The following is a 22846-nucleotide window of genomic DNA, read 5'->3' as shown; positions in this document are numbered from 1 at the left end:
CCAGGTTGGTCATAAGTTTCCTTCCAAGGAGTAAGCGTCTTTTAATTTCATGGCTGCAGTCACCATCTGCAGTGATTTTGGAGCCCAGAAAAATAAAGTCTGACACTGTTTCCACTGTTTCCCCATCTATTTGTCATGAAGTGATGGGACCAGATGCCATGATCTTAGTTTTCTGAATGTTGAGCTTTAAGCCAACTTTGTCACTCTCCTCTTTCACTTTCATCAAGAGGCTTTTGAGCTCCTCTTCACTTTAGTGTTACAAATCAGGACTACATTCATTCAAATAGAATTTGATGAGCACCTGCCTGTGTCAGGCTTTTTCTATTCTGGAGAACCATCAGTGAATAGCATGATTTTTTTTTTTGGCCTTATGATATGTATATGGTGAGAGAAAAGGGGCAAAGTTTTACATTTAAAAGTTTCACACAGAGTAGGAGAAATATTGTATGACATCCCTTATATGCAGAATCTAAAAAAGAAATGATAAAAGTGAACTTATTTAAGAAAGAGAAACAAACTCACAAGCTTAGAGAACGAACCAGGGGGAAAGGATAGAAAGGAAGTTTGGAATGGACATGTACACACTGCTATTATCTAATTAAGATATTAATGCTAATATCTATTAAGATATTAATAGATAACCAACTAGGACCTACCTACTTTATAGTTCAGGAAATTCTGCTCAATATTTTGTGGCAGCTTGGATGATAGGGGAATTTGGGGGAGAATGGATATATGTATATGAATGGTTGAGTCCCTTTGCTATCTACCTGAAACTATCACAACATTTGGCTATATAATCAGCTATACTTCAATACAAAATAAAAAGTTACAAAAATAAAACAGGTTCACACAGACTTAGGAGAATACTCTCCTGGTCCTAGAATTTCATAGGTGTGAGTGTGATGTCAGGTATGGGATAAGCCCACAAGTGGTGTGGAGGACATTACTGCCTCAAACAGGCTCACTGTGGCTTCTACCTCTAGAAAGTCACCAGATGTTGATGGCATGCATGACGCCTGTCATGAGTATTCATTGCAAGGACTGATGTTGAAGCTGAAGCTCCAAAACTTTGGCCACCTGATGCTCTTGCCAACTCATTAGAAAAGACCCCGATGCTGGGAAAGATTGAAGGCAGGAGGGGAAGGGGACCAGAGGACGAAATGGTTGGATGGCATCACCGAATCAATGGACGTAAGTTTGAGCAAGCTCGGGGAGATGAAGGACAGGGAAGCCTGGTGTGCTGCAGTTCGTGGGGTCATATAGTCGGACAAGACTGAGTGACTGAACACTGACGCCTGTGGATTGCTCCTTGTGCTTGTCTGTGTTCGGAGGTTCCTGAAAGCTGGCAAATAAAAGCCAGAGGACTGATTTGTTAATCTCCCAATATCAAATCTTAGAATGGGGGTGAAGAATAAACAGCTCAGAACTTGATCCTGCAGGGTTACCAGCGCTACCGCTAAACAGTGAGAAATGCAGTTCTCAAAAGGGCTTAGTTCAACACCCTGTAGCCAGCTTCAACCGGATTATTTTTTGGAGTTGTATAAAACAAACTGATTGTCAGTTACATTAGAGGTCTGCCCACTATTGCTAGATCCTGGGCCACATTGCTTGACTTAACCTAGATATACTCTGCCCCTCCTTGTACCCTGGACAATTCAATCAGTAACTGACTAGAACTTACAAGATACTTGCCCTTCCAAGCACTGCACATACACAGCGGGACAGTCAACCAGAGTTCTGCATCCTGAGGCTACTCTAACTGGGCTAGGAACTTACTCTGCTCTTTAACTTAGGTAGGCAGAGTTCTGTGTTAACTGAGTCCTCCTTACAGATTTTACATAGGAGAACTCAGACAGGGCCCAGGTAGTGCGGAGACACTCTTGCCCCTATTAGCAGTTATCAGTAAGCTTTTAACAGCTTACAAAATTATCACGGCGTGTTCAGCCTTGACAAGTACGCTTCATATCTGTATTGTGACTAAGATTATGTAGTTCCTGGACAAAATTCCTCTGCTTTAGGAAGACCTATCCTTGTGTAACAGCTGTTCTCAGTGAAAACTGAAGTGGCTCTTAAAAGAGCCTTTGGGAGGAAGCTAATGCCCCCAAGCCAGTCAAGGACAGTTTATGCCCTCTCCCCGCGGATGCGGCGAGCAAGCTGGATGTCCTTGGGCATGATAGTGACGCGCTTGGCGTGGATGGCACACAGGTTGGTGTCTTCGAAGAGCCCCACCAGATAGGCCTCGCACGCCTCCTGCAGCGCCATCACGGCCGAGCTCTGGAAACGCAGGTCGGTCTTGAAGTCCTGCGCGATCTCGCGTACCAGCCGCTGGAAAGGCAGCTTGCGGATCAGCAGCTCCGTGGACTTCTGGTAACGGCGAATCTCGCGCAGAGCTACCGTGCCGGGCCGGTAGCGGTGCGGCTTCTTCACGCCGCCAGTGGCCGGAGCGCTCTTGCGAGCCGCCTTGGTGGCGAGCTGTTTGCGCGGCGCCTTGCCGCCGGTGGACTTGCGAGCCGTCTGCTTTGTACGAGCCATAGCCTGAAGAGTTGTGTCGCGGAAGAAGCAACTGAACAACTGGTTCCAGGACGAGACTTTATACAGATGATCCGATCCTGATTGGCCAGACTTTGCTGGAGTAACCTGATTGGTTAAAAACCTATTTTCATTTGGATCTTACCAACCCTGAAAAGGCTTTGTTTTCTGTCCTTCTTAAACTTGTGTTTTGTATTTTTGCAGGAAGAATTATGGCTGCATTGTATCTTGTCTGAGTTTTTGGTTTTCGACTGAAATATTGATTTCACCAGTAAAAAAGGAATTTGGTCCAGAATTTTTGTAAGTCAGGGACTAAGTTCTAAAAGAAATTCATTTTCACTGGGGTCTTTTTCCCTTTTCAGATAATATGGGGGGAAATTACAGCAAAGTAATGTATTTTATCTCTAAAAAATTAGTATCTCTAAAAAATTAGTTCCACTTCATAACTGAATCAAGATCTGCATTTAATGTTTGTATCAAGATCTAAAATAAAGTTTCAAAATAGACTGGCACACTGGTCCTATGAAGACAGAACTTTAGATTTGCCCAGCGTGGTGTAGGGAAGGTGGGGCGGGGGGTTGCTGTGTGCTTGAATGGTCATCTAACTTAATTTTGATTCAAATGGTTGGACTTAAAAATGTGAACTGGGTACTGACTAGAAGGCCTGGAGTGATGCTAGGTTTACACTGATCAAGTGATTAGGTGTTGTTTTGTAAACAGAGGTAGCCCTGAAAAAAACATTTGAGAAGTTTTAACTATTGGACCACTGGGTTCTAATGATAAAGACCCAGAATCAAAATTGGTTTAATGCTGGAACAAAACAATCGTCAGAAATGTGTTTCTTGGTTCACAGTGTCATGGTTTTACAATGGAGTAAACTGAGAATTGGTCTTTCTTTACCAGACGTTAGATGAATTGATGCTTTTGAACTGTGGTGTTGGAGGGACTCTTGGGAGTCCCTTGGACTGCAAGATCCAACCAGTCCATTCTAGAGATCAGCCCTGGGTGTTCTGTGGAAGGAATGATGCTGAAGCTGAAACTCCAGTACTTTGGACACCTCATGTGAAGAGTTGACTCATTGGAAAAGACTCTGATGCTGGGTGGGATTGGGGGCAGGAGAAGGGGACGACAGAGGATGAGATGGCTGGATGGCATCACCGACTCGATGGACGTGAGTTTGAGTGAACTCCGGGAGATGGTGATGGACAGGGAGGCCTGGCGTGCTGCGACTCATGGGGTCGCAAAGAATCGGACACGACTGAGTGACTAAACTGAACTGAATGCATGTTCAGTCAATAGGGGGCTACACAGTACTGTAACCTTAGCCAGGCATGACAGGTTTCAAGAGTGCTCAGTTCTTCCACAGAAGTTATGGGTGGCTCTGAAAAGAGCCTTTGTTCTTAGAAGTTGGAGTATGAATTCAGACCTTATTTGCCTTTAGCTTTGTGATGGCTCTCAGTCTTCTTGGGCAGCAGCACCGCCTGGATGTTGGGCAGGACACCACCCTGAGCGATGGTGACTTTGCCCAGCAGCTTGTTGAGCTCCTCGTCGTTGCGGATGGCCAGCTGCAGGTGACGCGGGATGATGCGCGTCTTCTTGTTGTCCCGGGCCGCGTTGCCCGCCAGCTCTAAGATCTCGGCTGTCAGGTACTCCAGCACCGCCGCCAGGTACACCGGGGCCCCGGCCCCGACCCGCTCAGCGTAGTTACCCTTGCGGAGCAGGCGGTGCACTCGGCCTACGGGGAACTGGAGCCCGGCCCGCGAGGAGCGGGTCTTGGCCTTGGCGCGAGCTTTGCCGCCTTGTTTGCCACGTCCAGACATAGTGCAGTACTTAGAAGCTACACCAGAAATAACTAAAGCAAAGGAGCTCACAATTTATAGCCACAGTGCGCGCGAAAAAGCAGCGGTTCCATTGGCCAAAGTTGCCTTACTATTTTAAACCAGACAAACACAATTCCTTACAATGCGTGCTCTTATTGGACAATGTTGGCATAAACGCCATCACTAGTATTCACCAATCAGATAGAGAAGTTTACTAAGACTCATTTGCATATGGAGTTGTGACTATAAAAAGGACTCTGTCCTCCCTTTATTTCTCGGAGAGTTTGTAGTTTCTGTCAGCATGCCTGAGCCAGCTAAGTCCGCTCCGGCCCCGAAGAAGGGCTCCAAGAAGGCAGTGACCAAGGCGCAGAAGAAGGACGGCAAGAAGCGCAAGCGCAGCCGCAAGGAGAGCTACTCCGTGTACGTGTACAAGGTGCTGAAGCAAGTCCACCCGGACACCGGCATCTCGTCCAAGGCCATGGGCATCATGAACTCCTTCGTCAACGACATCTTCGAGCGCATCGCGGGCGAGGCGTCGCGCCTGGCGCATTACAACAAGCGTTCGACCATCACATCCAGGGAGATCCAGACCGCCGTTCGCCTGCTGTTGCCCGGGGAGCTGGCCAAGCACGCCGTGTCCGAGGGCACCAAGGCTGTCACCAAGTACACCAGCTCCAAGTGAGCCGGCTCGCAGCCCTACAAAACCCAAAGGCTCTTTTCAGAGCCACCTACACTTTCAGAGAAATAGCTGGTGCACTTGCTTGTAGTCTAATTTCACTCAGATTACGCGGCTGGTTTGACGGTGGAAAACGGGGTAAATTTTTTTAAAGCTCTCCGCAAGCAGTCTTGGATAAGCTAGGCAGTGTATTTTTGCCTGGAAAATTCCATGGACAGAGGAGCCTGGCAGGCTACGGGGCCTCAGTCGATCATGGCTCTGCAACTGAGCGCAAAACTTGCCATACAAATTTAGTATGGGTTATTTGGCGCCCACTGAAATGGATTTTCAGTTTTGCCCTTAGCTACGGCACCCCACTCCAGTACTCTTGCCTAGAAAATCTCATGGACGGAGGAGCCTGGAAGGCTGCAGTTCATGGGGTCGCTGAGGGTCGGACGCGACTGAGCGACTTCACTTTCACTTTTCACTTTCATGCATTGGAGAAGGAAATGGCAACGCACTCCAGTGTTCTTGCCTGGAGAATCCCAGGGACGGGGGAGCCTGGTGGGCTGCCGTCTGTGGGGTCGCACAGAGTCGGACACGACTGAAGTGACTTAGCAGCAGCAGCACAGCAGCCGAAATTTCTTTTTTTTCAAAGCGAGTAACGCCCCCCGCCTCTGATTGGGCAGCAGTACTATTTGAAAAGCCCGCCGTGGGTTGCAATTGGCCTGATACTCTGCCAACAGTTTTGCGCGTTTTGTAGAGATTTTCTCGAAAGTAAATTACTACCTTTATCTTGGGGAATGCACAAGGCTCGGAAGCCTAGAGCCATAAATACTGAAAATTAACGGTTCTGTGTTCTGCAGTCGGATCCTGGGCGAAATTGCCTGTTTCTATTTCCCATCCTCTACAGAATAGGTACTGCAACATTAGCCCTGTCTACGAAGACCTTAGGGTGAGTTGGAATGATTTATGCCATAGTGCTATGGGAATATTAAAGGTCCGGGACGGTATTTAAAGAGAAAATGTTGAACAAGAAACCCAGCTGCTTGGGAAAGCCGCGTTCTTCCAGTGTTTAATCAGGATGCAACGGAAGGGAGACATCCAGGACCCATTTGGCCGGGGAAACAGTTTTCTGGTAGTGTCTTGAGTTCACAATTAAAAATCCCGCGAAAGAAATCAGAGAACTCAGTGTTAAAGAGAAGAGCATATTTATTTAACGCATGGGCTAGTTAGTATTATTAGGGAATGGAATTTCTCAAGGCATGATCGAAAGTCCTTCAATTCCCCATTCCTCTGCATCTTTCAGTACTGCCTAAATTTTCAGTTGGAATCATTAACATCTTCCGCTACCCTGGCATCCCCTTTCACCAACAAATGATTGCTTTTGTAATTCTTTTTTTTTTCTCCCCATTAACAGCAAAATAAGCCCCTACACTCATATCCCCACTTAAGACTGCAACATTTAGTGTCTTTCCCTTTGTTACTTCCCTTAAAGTTGGGGATATGGACCTATTTCAGATGCACAGTTTTGTCCCTGTCACAGGCAACAAGCTTCCTGGAAGTTATGCCAACATGTCAATGAGTCCTGCAGAATATACAGGGTTTGTCATTCACTCCTCTTTTTCCAGTACCTGCGCCCCTGTCATTAGGTCTTGGAAGCTGGCAAGAGCAGTCCCCTAATTTCATCCTGAACACATCGACTTCCTATTCATCACCTCTATTATTTGCTCTTTCTGAGATTTTTTTCCTTCCACTGTTAAGAGATCTGAGGGATAATTACCGTCAGTGGGTGATATAAGTATTGCCCTCTTCTGCCACCTTGTGGCAAGGAAACAGAAGGACAGGTCAAAGGCCTTGGGTTTTCCAGATCCAATTGAAATGCTTCAACTTTTTACTGACAGTAAATTGGAATAAGTAAAGTGATAATTTCTGTCTCTGTTTAATCACTGGATATAAGTTAGCGTCCCCAGAAATCACTTGTGGGCATGAGAGAGAGGGAGAGAGATATTGTTTTGTGGTCTGGTCAGAGCTGTCCAAATAAAAAGAAGTCAAAAATCAAACATTCTGCACCCTAAAATAAATAAAACAAAAGGGTCATGGACACACTAGTTCTGGTCCTCAAACGATAAATATTTGAATATTTTCTATAAATCTAAACACCTGACAAAATCCTGATTTTTGCTGGGAGGGAGCATGAATTTTACACTTTGAGAAGATGCTCAATCTATGGTTACAGTATCCAAGAACAGTCTTAAAATTTATTCTTAAATAGAACCCAGAAGAAAATAGTGAATTGTTTCATCTTTCTTGACAAATGTTTTCCTTTGGATTAATCACATGTGCCTCTGGTGATCTGTGAGATTAGAAAACTTGCTACTGAGGATAGTACTTTAAGAACCACCTCGATGGAAATTGTATTTGCCATGGGCATCAGTGTAAGCAGATTGAAAATGAAATGAGATTTCACCTGGCACCTGAAGTGCATATAGTGATTCTATACAGTTATAGGACTTTAATGTGGAAAAAAATACAGTTGATAAAAGGGCTTTAATGACAGGATTTCTAAAGACTCCGTTGCCATGTTGACAAAGAAGTTGCCTTTATATTTTATTATTAGTTAATTAATTAATTTGGCTGTACCAGGTCTTAGCTGAGGCCCCCAGTATCTTCGATCTTTGTTGCAGCGTGTGGGATCTAGCCCCTTAATCAGGGATGGAAGCCTGGCGCTCTGTTTTGGGAGCATGTTGACTTAGCCACTGGACCACCAAGGAATTCACTTTAGAACCAAGTGAAAATCAGATATGACCCTTTGGCCCTCCATTCCAGACATTTATGTAGATAGATATTAGGTATTCTCATGTTTGGTTATAGATTGTTGCATAGAAATAGACTTAATCAATGGTATTATAAAGAAAAGCCTTTCATGTAGATACTTTGTCAACCCTTTTGAATAAGCATTGTGTTATTTAAATAAAAACTTCATAATATGACTTGTTCTCAGGCTCTGGGTAAAGAAAAATTATTCATCCAAAGAAAAAAAGGGAGGTTAGGGGAACGGGAGATATGCATATCAAATTCACGATAGAGTTACCCTAAGAAAAGGGATGTTAGGGCTGGGGGTGCAGCTGAAGGGTACTTCAATTTTATGTGTTGTTGTTTTCCATAAATATAAAAGAAATTTGTAGTGAATATATATCATAATGTTAAACAGTAGATGGATTTTGTGTGGTCATTTTTGTACCCTTGTAATTTTTTTAAAGGTGAAAAATAACAATGAATAGTGTTGTTTGGTGTATTTGAAATTGTAGCTTTTCATGTACTTAACAAACAAGCGGTGCCTAAGATGTGACAGGCCATGGTCTAGATACTACAGCAATTACAGGGGAACAAAATACTTAATGAATAAAATAAAATATAATTTTATACTACATAGTGATGTGTTAAGAAGGAAAACAGAGCAGCGGGGAGAGATTTTTGAGAATTGTAATTTTAAATAAATTCCAACTCCCTTTAACCAAATTTCTGAAACTAAAATTAGCTATATATGGTTTTATTTAATTCTAAGTTCTTGTTTACAATACGATAGTAGGTAAAGATGGGTTAACACTAATTCTCTGCTCTCTGAGATACGGCACCTGACATTAAAGCCTTTCTGATTTGTGACTTATTTTCGTCTCAAAATTTTCTTGGAATAAAAATATACTCCCGGATTACCCACGTTTTCATTAGGTATAGAAAGACGGGCAACAGGGTTGCTAAGACTGCTGCTACTGCTGCTAAGTCGCTTCAGTCGTGTCCGACTCTGTGCGACGCTAGACGGCAGCCCACCGGGCTCCCCCGTCCCTGGGATTCTCCAGGCAAGAACCCTGGAGTGGGTTGCCATTTCCTTCTCCAGAGCATGAAAGTGAAAAGTGAAAGTTAACTCTCTCAGTCGTGTCCGACTCTAGCGCCCCATGGACTGCAGTTTACCAGGCTCCTCCGCCCATGGGATTGACAGTCCTTCATTTCCTCGAACCAACGCACCCACCTCGCGCCCCCTCAGGAAAAATACAAAACAGCTAGCAGAGGATGGTTTCGATCCATCGACCTCTGGGTTATGGGCCCAGCACGCTTCCGCTGCGCCACTCTGCTCAACGTGACACTAAGCGTTCAAAGTAATTCCTTTATTACACCTTACGTAAAGGGCTGTTTTTAGAAACTGGGGAAACTCTTCTTTCAAAGCCCATTCATTGATGTTACTCATGCTACAAACAAAAGAATGAATCCAAAACATTGATTTTATATATTCTGAAGGCAGAAAATTGGATGTTTCTATTAGGAAAACAACCGGTCGCCAACCAGTCTGCCCCTTTCACCTAGCAGAAGTGATTGCGGATCTTGCAGTTACAAAATATATGAGTAGGTCAAAATTCGAAAATAGAACATTTCCGAACTCAAAACCAGAGCATTTTCAAAATTAGAATGGTAAGAAAAAACAGAAACACTTTGCATTGGCCGGGAATCGAACCCGGGCCTCCCGCGTGGCAGGCGAGAATTCTACCACTGAACCACCAATGCTTATATCACTGGATTTTGCTCATTTTCTAAATGGCTTTTTTTTTTTTTTTTTTTTTTTTAAACTCGCTACACCGAAATTATATGTTAGGTTTAGTTTTTTGGTTTTACTGAATAGAACCTTGTAATGTTCCCTCTTCCCTTCTTTTTAGGAAACCCTCCTTTCCACTGCAAGTTAAGAGCGTCCTTCTGCGACACCGGAGGCTGGTCTGGGTGTGAGTGACCTAGTCCTGGGCGTGCCCCAGCTGAGGGTGGCCCCCGTCCCACCTTGAGAGGTGGGGGAAACTGTGTGTGTGTATGGAGGAGCTCCATGTCCGGGCGGGTTCTGGAATATAGGGAAAGAGGAGAAAAGGGGGACGAGGGCAGGAAGGAAGGAGAAAATGGGGACGAAGGGGAGATCCAGGAGGAAGAGAATCTGAGAAGAGGAAGGGAAGCATGTCAGAGCAAAAGGAGGAAGATGGAGAGGAATGAGAGGGAAAGGGGAGAGAAAGGAGCCTAGTGCTGTTCCCTTCTGGTCACCCCAAAGGAGAGGCAGTGGGGGTTTTAGGAATTCTGTGGATTTACCTTAGGCTCCGGTTGCTATGGTAATGAAAATGGCACTAGAAACTCCTTCCAGTCAAATAGAGAATAAAAGTCAAATTAAAGAGTGATAGTGTGTGCAGCTCAGTCATCTGACTCTTTGCGACCCCATGAACTGTATAGCCCACCAGGCTCCTTTGATTTTCCAGGCAAGAATACTGGAGTGGGTTGCCATTTCCTTCTCCAGGGGATCTTCCCAACTCAGGGATCGAACATGCATCTCTTGCGTCTCCGGCATTGGCAGACCGGTTCTTTACCACCCACCTGGGAAGCCTACTTAAAGTTTAATTTTCCCCCAAAATATACAATCTTGACTCTCATACAAGTGTAAAAGTGAACCCCTTTGGAAAGATTTTACCTCTTTAATGAGATAACTGGTGAGGTGTTACTACCAATTAAAAGGAGAATTCAAAGAGTGGACGCCATTTATAGATCAGGAATATTGAAAGTAAAGTCTAAATAAAGTCCAAACTGGCTTTTATACTGCTGAGGATTGGTGAGGAAGGTGGACTGGGGAGGGAAAAAATGTCCCCTCAGAAGATAGAATTAATTTGCATGTCTATGGACAGCAACTGGACCATAAAAAAAGGCTCAGCCAGGAAGAATTGCTGCTTTCAAATTGTGATGCTGGAGAAGACTCTTGAGAGTCCGTTGGACTGGAAGTATATAAAAACAGTCAATCCTAAAGGAAATCAACCCTGACTACTCAGTAGAAGGACCGATGCTAAAACTGATGCTCCAGTACTTGGGCCACCTGATGCAAAGGGCCAACTCATTGAAGAAGACCCTGATGCTGGGAAAGAGTAAAGGCAAAAGGAGAAGGGGGCGGCAGAAGAAGAGATAGATAGCATGACGGGATCAATGGACATGAAATTGAGCTAACTCCAGGAAACAGTGGAAGACAGAAGAGCCTGGCGTGCAGCAGTCCATGGGGTTGCATACAGACACTACTTAGCCACTGAACAAGACAGGAATTATTTTTTATTGCTGCCAGTTATCAAAAATTTACAGAATTGTAAAATACCTCTCATTGAATCAGAATCAGATGACACTAAAGGGTGTGCTATAATTTTCCTTTGAGGCATACATTTCCCTGACAGTTCCTTCCTGTTTTAGGAAAATTCTGTGAACTCAGCACAAACAAAAGGACTAAACTCACAAGTTTAACTCTTTAAGAAGCTCTCCATTGCTCAAAGCCATGGGTGCTGGTCTGCTGTTTCTGACTGCTGCTGCTGCTAAGTCGCTTCAGTCGTGTCTGAGTCTGTGCAACACCAGAGACGGCAGGCCACCAAGCTCCCCCGTCCCTGGGATTCTCCAGGCAAGAACACTGGAGTGGGTTGCCATTTCCTTCTCCAATGCATCAAAGTGAAAAGTGAAAGTTAACTCTCTCAGTCGTGTCCGACTCTTAGCAACCTCATGGACTGCAGCCTACCAGGCTCCTCCATCCATGGGATTTTCCAGGCAAGAGTACTGGAGTGGGGTGCCATTGCCTTCTCCTATCTCCCCTAAAAGTCTAGGGTGGGAGATTCTTACCATGTGGTACACACATTCCTGTAAGAACTAATGAAAGATCTGTATAAACTCCTTAAAATCCTGTGCACATACACACACTGGAATTCAGTCTGGGGCTTAGGATGACAGTCCCTGATTTGTCCGTCTGTTCCTGGAAGAACCCCTTCCAAGGCCTGAAAGGGAACTCTTGTATGATGCTCTGAAATGAATTATCGGAGGAGGCACAGGTGCTGACAAAGCAAGAGACTATTGGGAAGGGGTCTTGCGGTGGAGAGCAGGAGGGTAAGGGAATCCAGGAGAGCTGCTCTGCCAATCTCTGGTTTACGGTGATGGGATTAGTTTCTGGGTTGTCTCTGTCCAATTGTTGTGGAATCTGGAGACACACCTCGAAGGACACGCAAGACAGTGGAGTACAGTTTATTATGCCAGCAGGTCCAGGGGGAATCAGTTCCCAGCAAGGACCCTGTTTCTGAGAGGCCCAGTTTTATGCCCCCCATTACGTTTGTGACTGGTTACATGTTAGCAACCTCTTTGTTGTATATGATTTTGGTGCTAGGAGAACAAAGAATTAAGGTTAAAGGGAGGGGGGACAATGATTATACATCAAGGGGGGATATCTCCATGGTTAATCTATCAGGGGCATCCTGACCTCAACTACAATCTCCGTTTGTCATCTGTAGGGAAGGAAGTCTCCAGGAGACCTGGTTTTCACTAGCAACAGTTTCCTCACTCTTGGGCAGGGTTCAAGCCCAGTTCACATCCTGTCTTTAAGATGGGTGACAGGCTTCAAGATGGAGTCTCTCCTGCTTTCCTCACACTGGCCCCAACACAGTCATTCTGACTCAGGGTACTTCCTTGTGGCTCACACATTGCTCAGCCAAGATGGATGCCAGCAAGAAAGATTCTGGGAGGTGGTGGGACACATGGCATCTCCTTTGACCTTTCTGAATACCTCTGGTTGGTGGTGGCTTGTTAATTCTGTATAAGGCAGTCCTGACCTCCTGTTGTAAAATAATTCCTGCAAACGGTTGCTATGGTGCCTGCAGGGTGGTCAGTTTCAGTCAGTGTATCCTCTCATAGTTTCCAAGTGTCTTTTACCCTGGAAGGTGGTCTTAAGTGCCATCCTCTCCATACTTCTCATTTTTTCATTCCTGCCCCTACCTTCTTCAGAAGCTGCAGCCTCTCCTTTAAAAAGGCCTCACTCTGGGGGTTCAGCTTAGATTAGGGGTGGGGGTGGCTGGGAGCTAATGTATAACTAGGTGTAGATCAGCCTATATTCCTTAAAATCATGCCAAAGGCCACACATGCCTGCCTTACACCCATATCCACATATTGTATGATTAGGCCGCCCAAGATGGCTGTTCCTTTCCTCTTTGTACCTACTTCCCCTGCTCCACCAGTGCCTGCTTCACCTACACCCTACTCACAGAACTGACTTTCCCTCTTAATCATAGATACTAATCAGTAAGTGCCTATGTACTTGCCCTAGCTCTGTCTACTCTGTTGTTTATCAAAAGGATGGTGAGGGCGGTGCTCCTCAGCTGTTTTCCCTGGCAACAGATAAGCCAACCTGATGTCATTTCCTCCTATATCCGGGTAAACTGGTAATCTCCCTTGTCCCCTGAGAATGAAGGATACTTTCATGTCCTGCCCTCTGTCTGCCACACACCATGGGATGTTGCTCCAGGACCCTACTTCAGATATGTAATATTTCCTCTACCTTTCTAAATTCTTGGCTTAGACACCCCTGTAATAAAAAGAACAGAATAACAGGAGAAAAACAAAGAGTAGTTTGACAACATGTATACCTCCTGTGTACATGGGAAATACTCAGGAAAACTGAGTAACTCTGAAATGACTCAAAGCTACCACTTCAAATACCTTCACCAGCTGAAGATGAAAGAAAGGTGTTGTGGGAGGGAGGCTAGTTATGGGAGGTTTTCCAGCACACACAGTTCAGTTCAGTTGCTCAGTCATGTCTGACTCTTCGCAACCCCATGGACTGCTACACACCAGGCCTCTCTGTCCATCACCATCTCCTGGAGTTTGCTCAAACTCAGGTCCATTAAGTCGGTGATGCCATCCAATCATCTCATCCTCTGTTGTGCCCTTCTCCTTCTGCCTTAAGTCTTTCCCAGCATCAGGGTCTTTTCCTATGAGTCAGTTCTTCACATCAGGTGGACAAAGTATTGAAGTTTCAGCTTCAGCATTAGTCCTTCCAAAGAATATTCAGGACTGATTTCCTTTAGAATTGAGGAGAGGCACAGTCGTTAGCAAAAGAAAAGAAAGTGTTATCTTGGACCAGGACACACCCTATTGGGGGGGGTGGGGGAGGGGAAGAGAACAGCAAGGGGTCTTTATCATGCAGATTTTCTCTAGAAAAGGGGAGGGACAGAGAGGACCCAAGAGACAAGATCATCTCATTAGTGCTGACCAGAAAATTCCAAGCTGGTTTAATAAGATTCCTGGGGAAAGTTGAAGCAGCAGTTAATTCAGAAATTACAGTCTAGGTTTTAGTATCGTGGAGTTTAGCATGAGTGACACTATTTTGAGCCTGTAGGGACAATAGTACAAGGACAAAAGTAGGGATAGCACTCTGACCATTAGCTCTGCAAATGTCTCGGGTGTTAGGCTATCAAAAAACAAAAAATCTAAACTTAGTAATGTGCAACAAAATTCATATTTTATGACAAGAGAAGAAAAATTTAATCATAAAAAATTTTCTCCACCCTTTGGCCTCCCGTCTTCCCTCCATTGTGCATTGTGTACCTGTGTTACACATCACCAAGCCTGCTCAACCATAAAAAGCAACATTCTCCCAGCACCAAGACAACTCAGTCCTGGTCTGTGTGTGGGTCAGAAAAGAATTTCCAGATATGAGGCAGAATGAGAGGAGAATAAAGTTTATTAGAGTGGGAGACACTGTCAGAACACTGGGGAAGCTCAAGGGAGAACTGACGTTGAACAGGGAGGGATCTTTGTCCACTTTTATACCCAGGGTACAAGGAGTAGGATACGGATCTTGTGGGTCATTTGCTGATTGGATGAGGCACGTATACTGGGTGGAGGTGGAATAAGGTAAAAACCTCCCCATAGGGTAGGAGGGGAGACAAGTTATACTGCTTAGGAGGACCTGAAATCTGTTAATAGTTACAACATGGGGAAGGGAAGGATGATAAAGGTCTGGTTTTTCTGTTCCTGCATTCCAAGACCCTCTTTGGTTTTATCTGCTCTTTCATCCTTGGGTCACCACAGACTCTTTAAAAGATAACACTCTTTTTAAATCTTGTAAGAGGCCATGACTCAAGGGTTATTGCAAGGGATGACATGGGGAAATTTTTAGGGTGACAAAACCTTTATATGGTGGTGGAATCGAACTCTAAGCCTTCTCTGGGCTGAGAAGTCTAGGTTTGTTTTTGGCGAGTAGGGATCCTCCTGCCCTTCCTGTTTGCATGGGAGAGGAGAGAATTTTTCTGTCTGCTTCTTCTCCATTGCCTTCAGCTCAAAATAATCCTTATGCCAGCATGGTGTATTTTGGGGAAAGCATTCTCTGAACCTCTTCCTAGGGAAATATCAAGAGCCAAGAAAAGAACCATATAATTTTGATAAGAAAGAAAAAGTTGGTCTTGATTGATAGTAAGGTTTCTTATAAATCTGTAGTAATTAAACCAATAGAGGAATTAAACATAAAGAGCACGGACAAGTTAACACGTATCTATTAATAAGAAGTTGATGTCTGAACGGAAGTGAAAGAAGTGGATGTCAGTACCAGGCTCCACCAGCAGGATGTTACCAAGTAGAGCGTGGGTAGCGAGACAAGGAAGGATGATTGGTCCAAGGATGGATGTGAGAGGGTCGGGGAACTGAGTCAGGCGGGCAGCCAATCAGAAGCACCAGGAGAGACTTAGCAGTGTCACATGGGTCGGAGAACAAATAGGAACAAAACTGAGGCTGAACCAGAGCCAGCGTGGTGGACAAAGGCTTGTCGCACAGCGAGGATGGAAGGAACCCTTTCGCCCCCAACCTGCTCCCAGCACGCCCTGACCTGTCACTCAAAGCAAAACCTCGTGCTCTGACCGTTGCAGCAACGACTCTCTGGGCTTTTAAGTTCTTTAGAATGACTGTTGGCTCGTCAAAGCAACGTTCTTCTGAAGGTGGATTTGAAGAGGCAGGAGAGGGACAGAGCCACATCAGGAAAGTTCAGTTCAGTTCAGTTGCTCAGTCGTGTCCGACTCTTTTCGACCCCATGAATTGCAGCACGCCAGGCCTCCCTGTCCATCACCAACTCCCGGAATTCACCCAGACTCACGTCCATCGAGTCGGTGATGCCTTCCAGCCATCTCATCCTCTGTCGTCCCCTTCTCCTCCTGCCCCCAATCCCTCCCAGCATCAGAGTCTTTTCCAATGAGTCAACTCTTCACATGAGAGGGCCAAAGTACTGGAGTTTCAGCTTTAGCATCATTCCTTCCAAAGAACACCCAGAACTGATCTCCTTTAGGATGGACTGGTTGGATCTCGTAGTCCAAGGGACTCTCAAGAGTCTTCTCCAATACCACAGTTCAAAAGCATCAATTCTGTGCTCAGCTTTCTTCACAGTCCAACTCTCACATCCATACATGACCACTGGAAAAATCTTAGCCTTGACTAGACGGACCTTTGTTGGCAAAGTAAGGTCTCTGCTTTTGAATATGCTATCTAGGTTGGTCATAACTTTCCTTCCAAGGAGTAAGCGTCTTTTAATTTCATGGCTGCAGTCATCATCTGCAGTGATTTTGGAGCCCCCAAAAATAAAGTCTGACACTGTTTCCACTGTTTCCCCATCTGTTTCCCATGAAGTGATGGGACCAGGTGCCATGATCTTCGTTTTCTGAATGTTGAGCTTTAAGCCAACTTTTTCACTCTCCTCTCTCATTTTCATCAAGAGGCTTTTTAGTTCCTCTTCACTTTCTGCCATAAGGGTGGTGTCATCTGCATATCTGAGGTTATTGGTATTTCTCCAGGCAATCTTGATTCCAGTTTGTGCTTCTTCCAGCCCAGCGTTTCTCATGATGTATTCTGCGTATAAGTTAAATAAGCAGGGTGACAATATACAGCCTTGACATACTCCTTTTCCTATTTGAAACCAGTCTGTTGTTCCATGTCCAGTTCTAAGGCAGGTCAGGTGGTCTGGTATTCCATCTCTTGAAGAATTTTCCACAATTTATTGTGATCCACACAGTCAAAGGCTTTGGCATAGTCAATAAAGCAGAAATAGATGTTTTTTGGAACTCTCTTTTTCGATGATCCAGTGGATGTTGGCAATTTGATCTCTGGTTTCTCTGCCTTTTCTAAAACCAGCTTGAACATCAGGAAGTTTGCGGTTCACATATTGCTGAAGCCTGGCTTGGAGAATTTTGAGCATTAGTTTACTAGCGTGTGAGATGAGTGCAATTGTGCAGTAGTTTGAGCGTTCTTTGGCATTGCCTTTCTTTGGGATTGGAATGAAAACGGACCTTTTCCAGTCCTGTGGCCACTGCCGAGTTTTCCAAATTTGCTGGCATATTGAGCGCAGCACTTTCAAAGCATCATCTTTCAGGATTTGAAATAGCTCAACTGGAATAATTCTATCACCTCCACTAGCTTTGATCGTAGTGATGCTTTCTAAGGCCCACTTGACTTCACATTCCAGGATGTCTGGCTCTAGGTGAGTGATCACACCATTGTGATTATCTTGGTCATGAAGATATTTTTTATACAGTTCTTCTGTGTATTCTTGCCATCTCTTCTTAATATCTTCTGCTTCTGTTAGGTCCATACCATTTCTGTCCATTATTGAGCCCATCTTTGCAGGAAATGTTCCCTTGGTATCTCTAATTTTCCTGAAGAGATCTCTAGTCTTTCCCATTCTGTTGTTTTTCCTCTGTCTTTGCATTGATCACTGAGGAAGGCTTATCTCTTATTGCTATTCTTTGGAACTCTGCATTCAGATGCTTATGTCTTTCCTTTTCTCCTTTGCTTTTCACTTCTCTTCTTTTCACAGCTATTTGTAAGTCCTCCAGACAGCCATTTTGCTTTAGAGTATGGGAATTCTGTGGGGTGAGCATGAGGGTGGCCTTTGGATCTCACCTGCAGTTTTGGGTCCCTATGCTAGGGACTATGCTAGTCCTCTAGCTACAAGCCGGTCAGAGAAAAGAGTAATGCCACTTTGGACTATTCCTCAGTGGCACCTGAGAACAAATTTCTCAGAAAGAAAGCTCACTAAGGGATGGATTAAATCTAGCCTAACGTCCTTCATTTACAGGAGGAGATATTGAGACCTGGAGAAGGGAATTGATCCAGTGGCAATGGGTATTTCTTTTTAGCAGGTAATGTATATTGAAGGGTTTTGAAAGCATCATGAAAATTCACAAAATCAGACCATCTGTTGAGATCATTTCCGTTACATGCCACTACTTACTTCCCTGAGTACCTGTAAAAGAACCTCCAAGGCCAGGATTCTTGTCCCAATGTTTTAGTTGAGGGAGTGGAGAGATTAGGGTTAGCCCCTCATCACTCAGATGATAATGAATGAAATCAGGAATTGAATATAGGAATATCTATACCTTATAAATATAAAATATATAATTACCACTCAACTTTATGGAAATCCAGGGTGTCTGAAGCCTGATACCAGGTACCGAGGAGTGAGAAAATTAATGATGAAGGAAAAAAGTCCCAAATTTCAAGTAACTTTAAGTGTTAGGAAAAAGAGACACCTGGGAAGTTCTGCTTAAGAATGCAATGCAGTAATTTATGATAGTTCAAAGGACTGTGGGATACCCTCATGTGAGCAAGGGTAGACTCTTCACAGAGGAGGTGAGATCAATCTGAGGGACACTGAAGAACTTTCCTATATGAAAGTGTGTTTGTAAGGATTTTGTTTGTCTTTGAAGTCAATAGAATCTGAGTGTGTATTCTGTTTTGAATCAGAGAGCCCCCAACAGCATCCTCTTTGATGATTATATCAGTGCAGCTTCTTCTGCACAGGGTTTTAACATTTCATATATTGGTAAATTTAAAACTTTTAGAAGAAGAATTTTTTATTGCTTGCATTTTCTTTCTCATGCAGTTAAATGTACTTGTTTCTTAGAAAACATAGTTTGAGAACATGGATCATATACTTTCTTTGCTATTTTGTACCTTTCCTTTCTTTTTTTTTTGTGTGGGGGGGGGAGATGTGTTAATTTTTTTGTGTAACATATTGGATGCAGAAAAATGTCTTTTAAAAAGATAAAAGTACTCCTCTCCAAATGACTGGAAATTCACCTCCCAGGTGATCAAGTCACCTGCTCCGTGTTTGGAATTGATACTGTGCCATAACTACTTCCTGGATATCGATTTGGTTTGAGCTTGTCTTTTTTTGTGTTCACTTTTGACATTTGACAATGTCTTTTAACTTTTCAAAAGACAATTTTTTTTTCTCCTTAAAATTTAAATTTAGATTACAAATATAATCTTCAACTGACAGTTCATTGTCAGACTTTGAGGCTTTGGACCCTGGCTCCTGGATGAATTACTCAGAAAGGAGGAGAGAAGATGACTTGCTCAGAAGCAGGGCAGAGCCATGATCCTGCAGGAGCCTGCCCACAGCCAGCAGTAGCAGCGCACCTCGGTAGAATTCCTCACAACACATTCGGCAGAGTACTTCTCAGCTGCCTGTTGAGCCCTTTCGACAAAAAAAAAAACCCTGAATTTCCATTCACCTGGATCAAGACTGCAGAAAAGGTCCCAGAAAAGACCTCAAACAGTGAGGTTGAGTTTACTTTTCCTCTTTCAACAATCCAGACTACTAAGAACTGTGGTGCTAGAGAAGACTCTTGAGAGTCCCTTGGACTGCAAGGAGATCAAATCAGTCTATCCTAAAGGAAATCAACCCTGAATTTTACTGGAAGCACTGATGCTGAAGCTGAAGCTCCAATACTTTAGCCACCTGACGCAAGCAGGCAACTCACTGGAAAAGACCCTGAGTCAGGGAAAGGTTGAGGGCAAGAGGAGAAGGGGAAAACAGAGGATGAGATGGTTGGATGGCATCGACTCAATTGGCATGAGTCTGGGTAAACTCCAGGAGTTGGTGATGGACAGGGAGGCCTCGCATGCTGCAGTTCATGGGGTCCCAAAGAATCGGACACAACTGAGCGACTGAACTGAACTGAACTGAAATGTGAATCCTAGAACTGGTCAGTGATTTGTATGTTTAATTAAAAACAGTTGGTTTATACTGGCTTCTTAGCTCGAATTCCCTATCTGTGGTGATCAGGATGTCCTCCTACCTCCAAATGTGGGGAGTGTACCTTTCACATGAGAGATTTGTTCTCTGTTTTCCAGGGCATAGAGGACGGTCAGAGTTTCCTTCTTGCATCTGCTGCTTCCCAAGCAACTTCAACTCAAAATAATGCCATTGTGATATTTTAGGAGGTGGCCCACCCTGAGCCCCAGTACTAGCAAGACCTCTTTATTCATTTTAACCATTAGCACAGCAGTCCTTAAAGTGCAGTCCCTGATCTGCACAACCTGAGAATTAATTAGAAATGCAATTCCTGGCCCCTCCCTCCAGACTTCCTACTTGAGAAACTCTGGGAGTGTAGGTAGGTTGACTCCCAGGGATCTTGGATTTTAAAAGCCCTCCATCTTTTAAAAGACCACCATCAAGGTGGTCTTGATGCAGGTTGAAGTTTTAAGATACACCATGTTGTGTCAGAAAATTACACTGAGGCAGAAATGTACCTTGTTGGTACATTTTGAATACCGGTATTCAAAGGAAACATGCTAATTGTATTTTTTAGTTATTGAACTTTCTGTTTTTGTATTTAGTAGAAGAAGTAATTAGAAAAAGAAGCAGTTAAAATTACTACAGTGCAACTATTCATCAGTTCAGTTCAGTCACTCAGTTATGTCTGACTGTGACCCCATGGACCCAGCACGCCAGCTATTCATTAAATCAGCCAAAAACTGACTCACAGTGTGCAAATATTTTTCTCAGCACTTTGATGAGCTCTGAAGGCCATGTGGAAGAAGAATAAATTATAATCCATGTTACCTAAGGGAGCTAACATAATAAGCTTTCCTTCTTGAACAAAGGAAGTGCATTAAACAAGCAATGAATATTGTTATATACTCTGCTAGTTTTATGAATTAGATTCTAATTGCTTCAGGGCTTAAAAGGAGACAGATAACATAGATGGTAATTGAATCATGAAAAAAAATTCCAATAAAGAGTGTGTGATTCAGATAAATAAATAAATACAAATAAATACAAATTTATTTGGTAGATGAAATAGGATAAGATACTTCAATTTAGGATAAATGGAAAGTATAGACATGAGAAGAGATCCAGGTAAAATTGTGGAAGAAAAATCATTGTGCAAGCCAAATATTGTTTTAATGTGGGAATAGTGTTAAAATTTAAACTATTATCATTAACTTTATATCTATAAGGGAGGGGGGCTTTGTATGGCTTTATGGACTTCTGTTGTATCCCCTGTAATTAATAAAATATTTGTGATGTGTAAGCACCATTTGAATGTGTATAAAAATGTTATGTTTCCTAAGCTTTTATTTTAGACTCACAGAAGTTTAAGACTCTTTACCAAGTATACAAACCAGTGCTATAAAGCCTGAGACTTTAAATATTTCAAGCTTATAATATTTTAGAGGATCATAATGTACCAGTTCTCAGGACTTGTGCAATGACTATAGGTAGACAGGAGGAAATAAATGCAGTTTTTTGTCAGTGACATTTTATTTGAAGAAGGTCATCATATCAGTTCTAAGAGTAGACTAAAGCAACTTGGATGGATTAAATTAAATTAAATTAATTATTATTAAGTTAAATAATTTATTAAATTATTAAAATAAATAAACTTCAAGTTTTAACAAGGCCTATTATTTGGGTATTCCTATTTCTTGATTAAGAAAATCTTTGCAATCAGACTCTTAAATGCGCCCTTTACATCTTTGTTCCTAAGTGTGTATATAAGGGGGTTCAACATGGGTGTGATGATTCCACAGAAAAGGGATACCATCTTTCCCTGATCCTTGGAGGCAGGGGATGGTGGTTGCAGGTACATATAGATAGCAGTGCCATAAAAAAGTGACACCACTATCAAATGGGAGCCAAATGTTCCAAATGCCTTTCGCCGACCTTCCACTGATTGTATTTTCAACACTGCTTGGACAATAAAAGCATATGATATCAGAATGAGTGTCACAGGTATTAGAAGGAATAGCACACTGATAAAGAATAGTTCAGCTTCATTTGCTGTTGTGTCTACACATGACAACCTGAGCAGAGCAGGAACTTCACAGAAGAAGTGATCCACTTCTTTGTGGCCACAGAGTGGCATCTGCAGGGTCAAGGTGAACTGCAATACTGAGTTGCTAAAGCCACTAACCCAGGATTTAGCTGCCAGCTGGAGGCAGAGCCTTTGGTGCATGATGATGGAGTAGTGAAGAGGCTGACAAATAGCTGCAAACCTATCAAAGGACATGACAGCCAGGAGGAGACATTCAGTGGAACCCAAAGCCAGGAAAATGAAAAGTTGTGCCACACAGCCGCCATAACTAATCACCTTCCTGATGCTGCATATGTTTACCAGCATTTGTGGAACTATACTTGTGGTGTAGCAAAGGTCCAAGAGTGAGAGATTGGTAAGAAAAAAATACATGGGGGTATGGAGCTTGGAATCCAGACGGGACACAGTAATTATTGCTAGATTGCCCAGGATGGTCAAGATATAGGAAATCAGGAACACCACAAAGAGTGGAAGCTCCAGCCATGGTCGATCTGAGAAACCTAAGAGGATGAACTCTTGGGGGACACTGTCATTGATCCTATTCATGTTAAATGGTCAGCTCTTGGTTCTCTGGAATATAAAAAGTAAGTTAACAAGCACATTTATTTACTGTCAGTTTTAAGCATTTTGCTAACAATTTGTATAAACTTACAGACTGATGATATTAATAATGTGAAAATATATTGACAAAAATATACATATTTATCTTTCTAAGTATTTCAAGAGTTTCTATTCTTATTTAAATATATTAGTAAAATAAATTTCAAAAAATTTAAAGTAACATGTTTCTATATTCATAGAATTTATTTTATATAAAATATCAAAATTTGATCTTTTGTTATTCTGTAAATTCATTGTTCTCACTTCTTTCTACCCTGGGT

At 43.3% G+C, this 22846-nt stretch overlaps 4 protein-coding genes and 2 non-coding genes across 6 annotated transcripts; 1 reads left to right on the top strand and 5 right to left on the bottom strand.

Moving 5' to 3' along the window:
- Nucleotides 1–2063: 2063 nt before the first annotated feature.
- On the bottom strand, nt 2064–2576 carry LOC133236993 (histone H3.1). Its single transcript, XM_061399332.1, has one exon. The coding sequence runs from the start codon at nt 2533–2535 to the stop codon at nt 2125–2127; it is 411 nt and encodes a 136-aa protein (XP_061255316.1). The 5' UTR covers nt 2536–2576; the 3' UTR covers nt 2064–2124.
- A 1328-nt stretch (nt 2577–3904) lies between these two features.
- On the bottom strand, nt 3905–4401 carry LOC133237004 (histone H2A type 1). Its single transcript, XM_061399343.1, has one exon. The coding sequence runs from the start codon at nt 4350–4352 to the stop codon at nt 3960–3962; it is 393 nt and encodes a 130-aa protein (XP_061255327.1). The 5' UTR covers nt 4353–4401; the 3' UTR covers nt 3905–3959.
- Nucleotides 4402–4608: 207 nt separating this feature from the next.
- LOC133237013 (histone H2B type 1-C/E/F/G/I) lies at nt 4609–5627 on the top strand. Its single transcript, XM_061399354.1, has one exon. It carries the CDS (start codon nt 4654–4656, stop codon nt 5032–5034), a length of 381 nt encoding a protein of 126 aa, XP_061255338.1. The 5' UTR covers nt 4609–4653; the 3' UTR covers nt 5035–5627.
- Nucleotides 5628–9069: 3442 nt separating this feature from the next.
- On the bottom strand, nt 9070–9141 carry TRNAM-CAU (transfer RNA methionine (anticodon CAU)). Its single transcript has one exon. It is a non-coding gene; the product is annotated as a tRNA-Met (tRNA).
- A 355-nt stretch (nt 9142–9496) lies between these two features.
- On the bottom strand, nt 9497–9567 carry TRNAG-GCC (transfer RNA glycine (anticodon GCC)). The gene has a single exon. It is a non-coding gene; the product is annotated as a tRNA-Gly (tRNA).
- Nucleotides 9568–21509: 11942 nt separating this feature from the next.
- On the bottom strand, nt 21510–22602 carry LOC133236972 (olfactory receptor 2B2-like). The gene has a single exon (XM_061399313.1). It carries the CDS (start codon nt 22509–22511, stop codon nt 21570–21572), a length of 942 nt encoding a protein of 313 aa, XP_061255297.1. The 5' UTR covers nt 22512–22602; the 3' UTR covers nt 21510–21569.
- Nucleotides 22603–22846: the final 244 nt, after the last annotated feature.

Source organism: Bos javanicus, chromosome 23 (assembly GCF_032452875.1).
Source record: "Bos javanicus breed banteng chromosome 23, ARS-OSU_banteng_1.0, whole genome shotgun sequence".
In the NCBI taxonomy this organism is placed as follows: Eukaryota; Metazoa; Chordata; class Mammalia; order Artiodactyla; family Bovidae; genus Bos; species Bos javanicus.
The sequence above is the reverse complement of the archived record's forward strand: the minus strand, read 5'-3'. Positions and strand labels throughout refer to the sequence as shown.

What these genes read in the sequence shown, in the direction of transcription:
- LOC133237013 (XM_061399354.1), top strand. Translation starts at nt 4,654, where the DNA reads ATGCCTGAGCCAGCTAAGTCCGCTCCGGCCCCGAAGAAGGGCTCCAAG.
- LOC133236972 (XM_061399313.1), bottom strand. Translation starts at nt 22,511, where the DNA reads ATGAATAGGATCAATGACAGTGTCCCCCAAGAGTTCATCCTCTTAGGT.
- LOC133237004 (XM_061399343.1), bottom strand. Translation starts at nt 4,352, where the DNA reads ATGTCTGGACGTGGCAAACAAGGCGGCAAAGCTCGCGCCAAGGCCAAG.
- LOC133236993 (XM_061399332.1), bottom strand. Translation starts at nt 2,535, where the DNA reads ATGGCTCGTACAAAGCAGACGGCTCGCAAGTCCACCGGCGGCAAGGCG.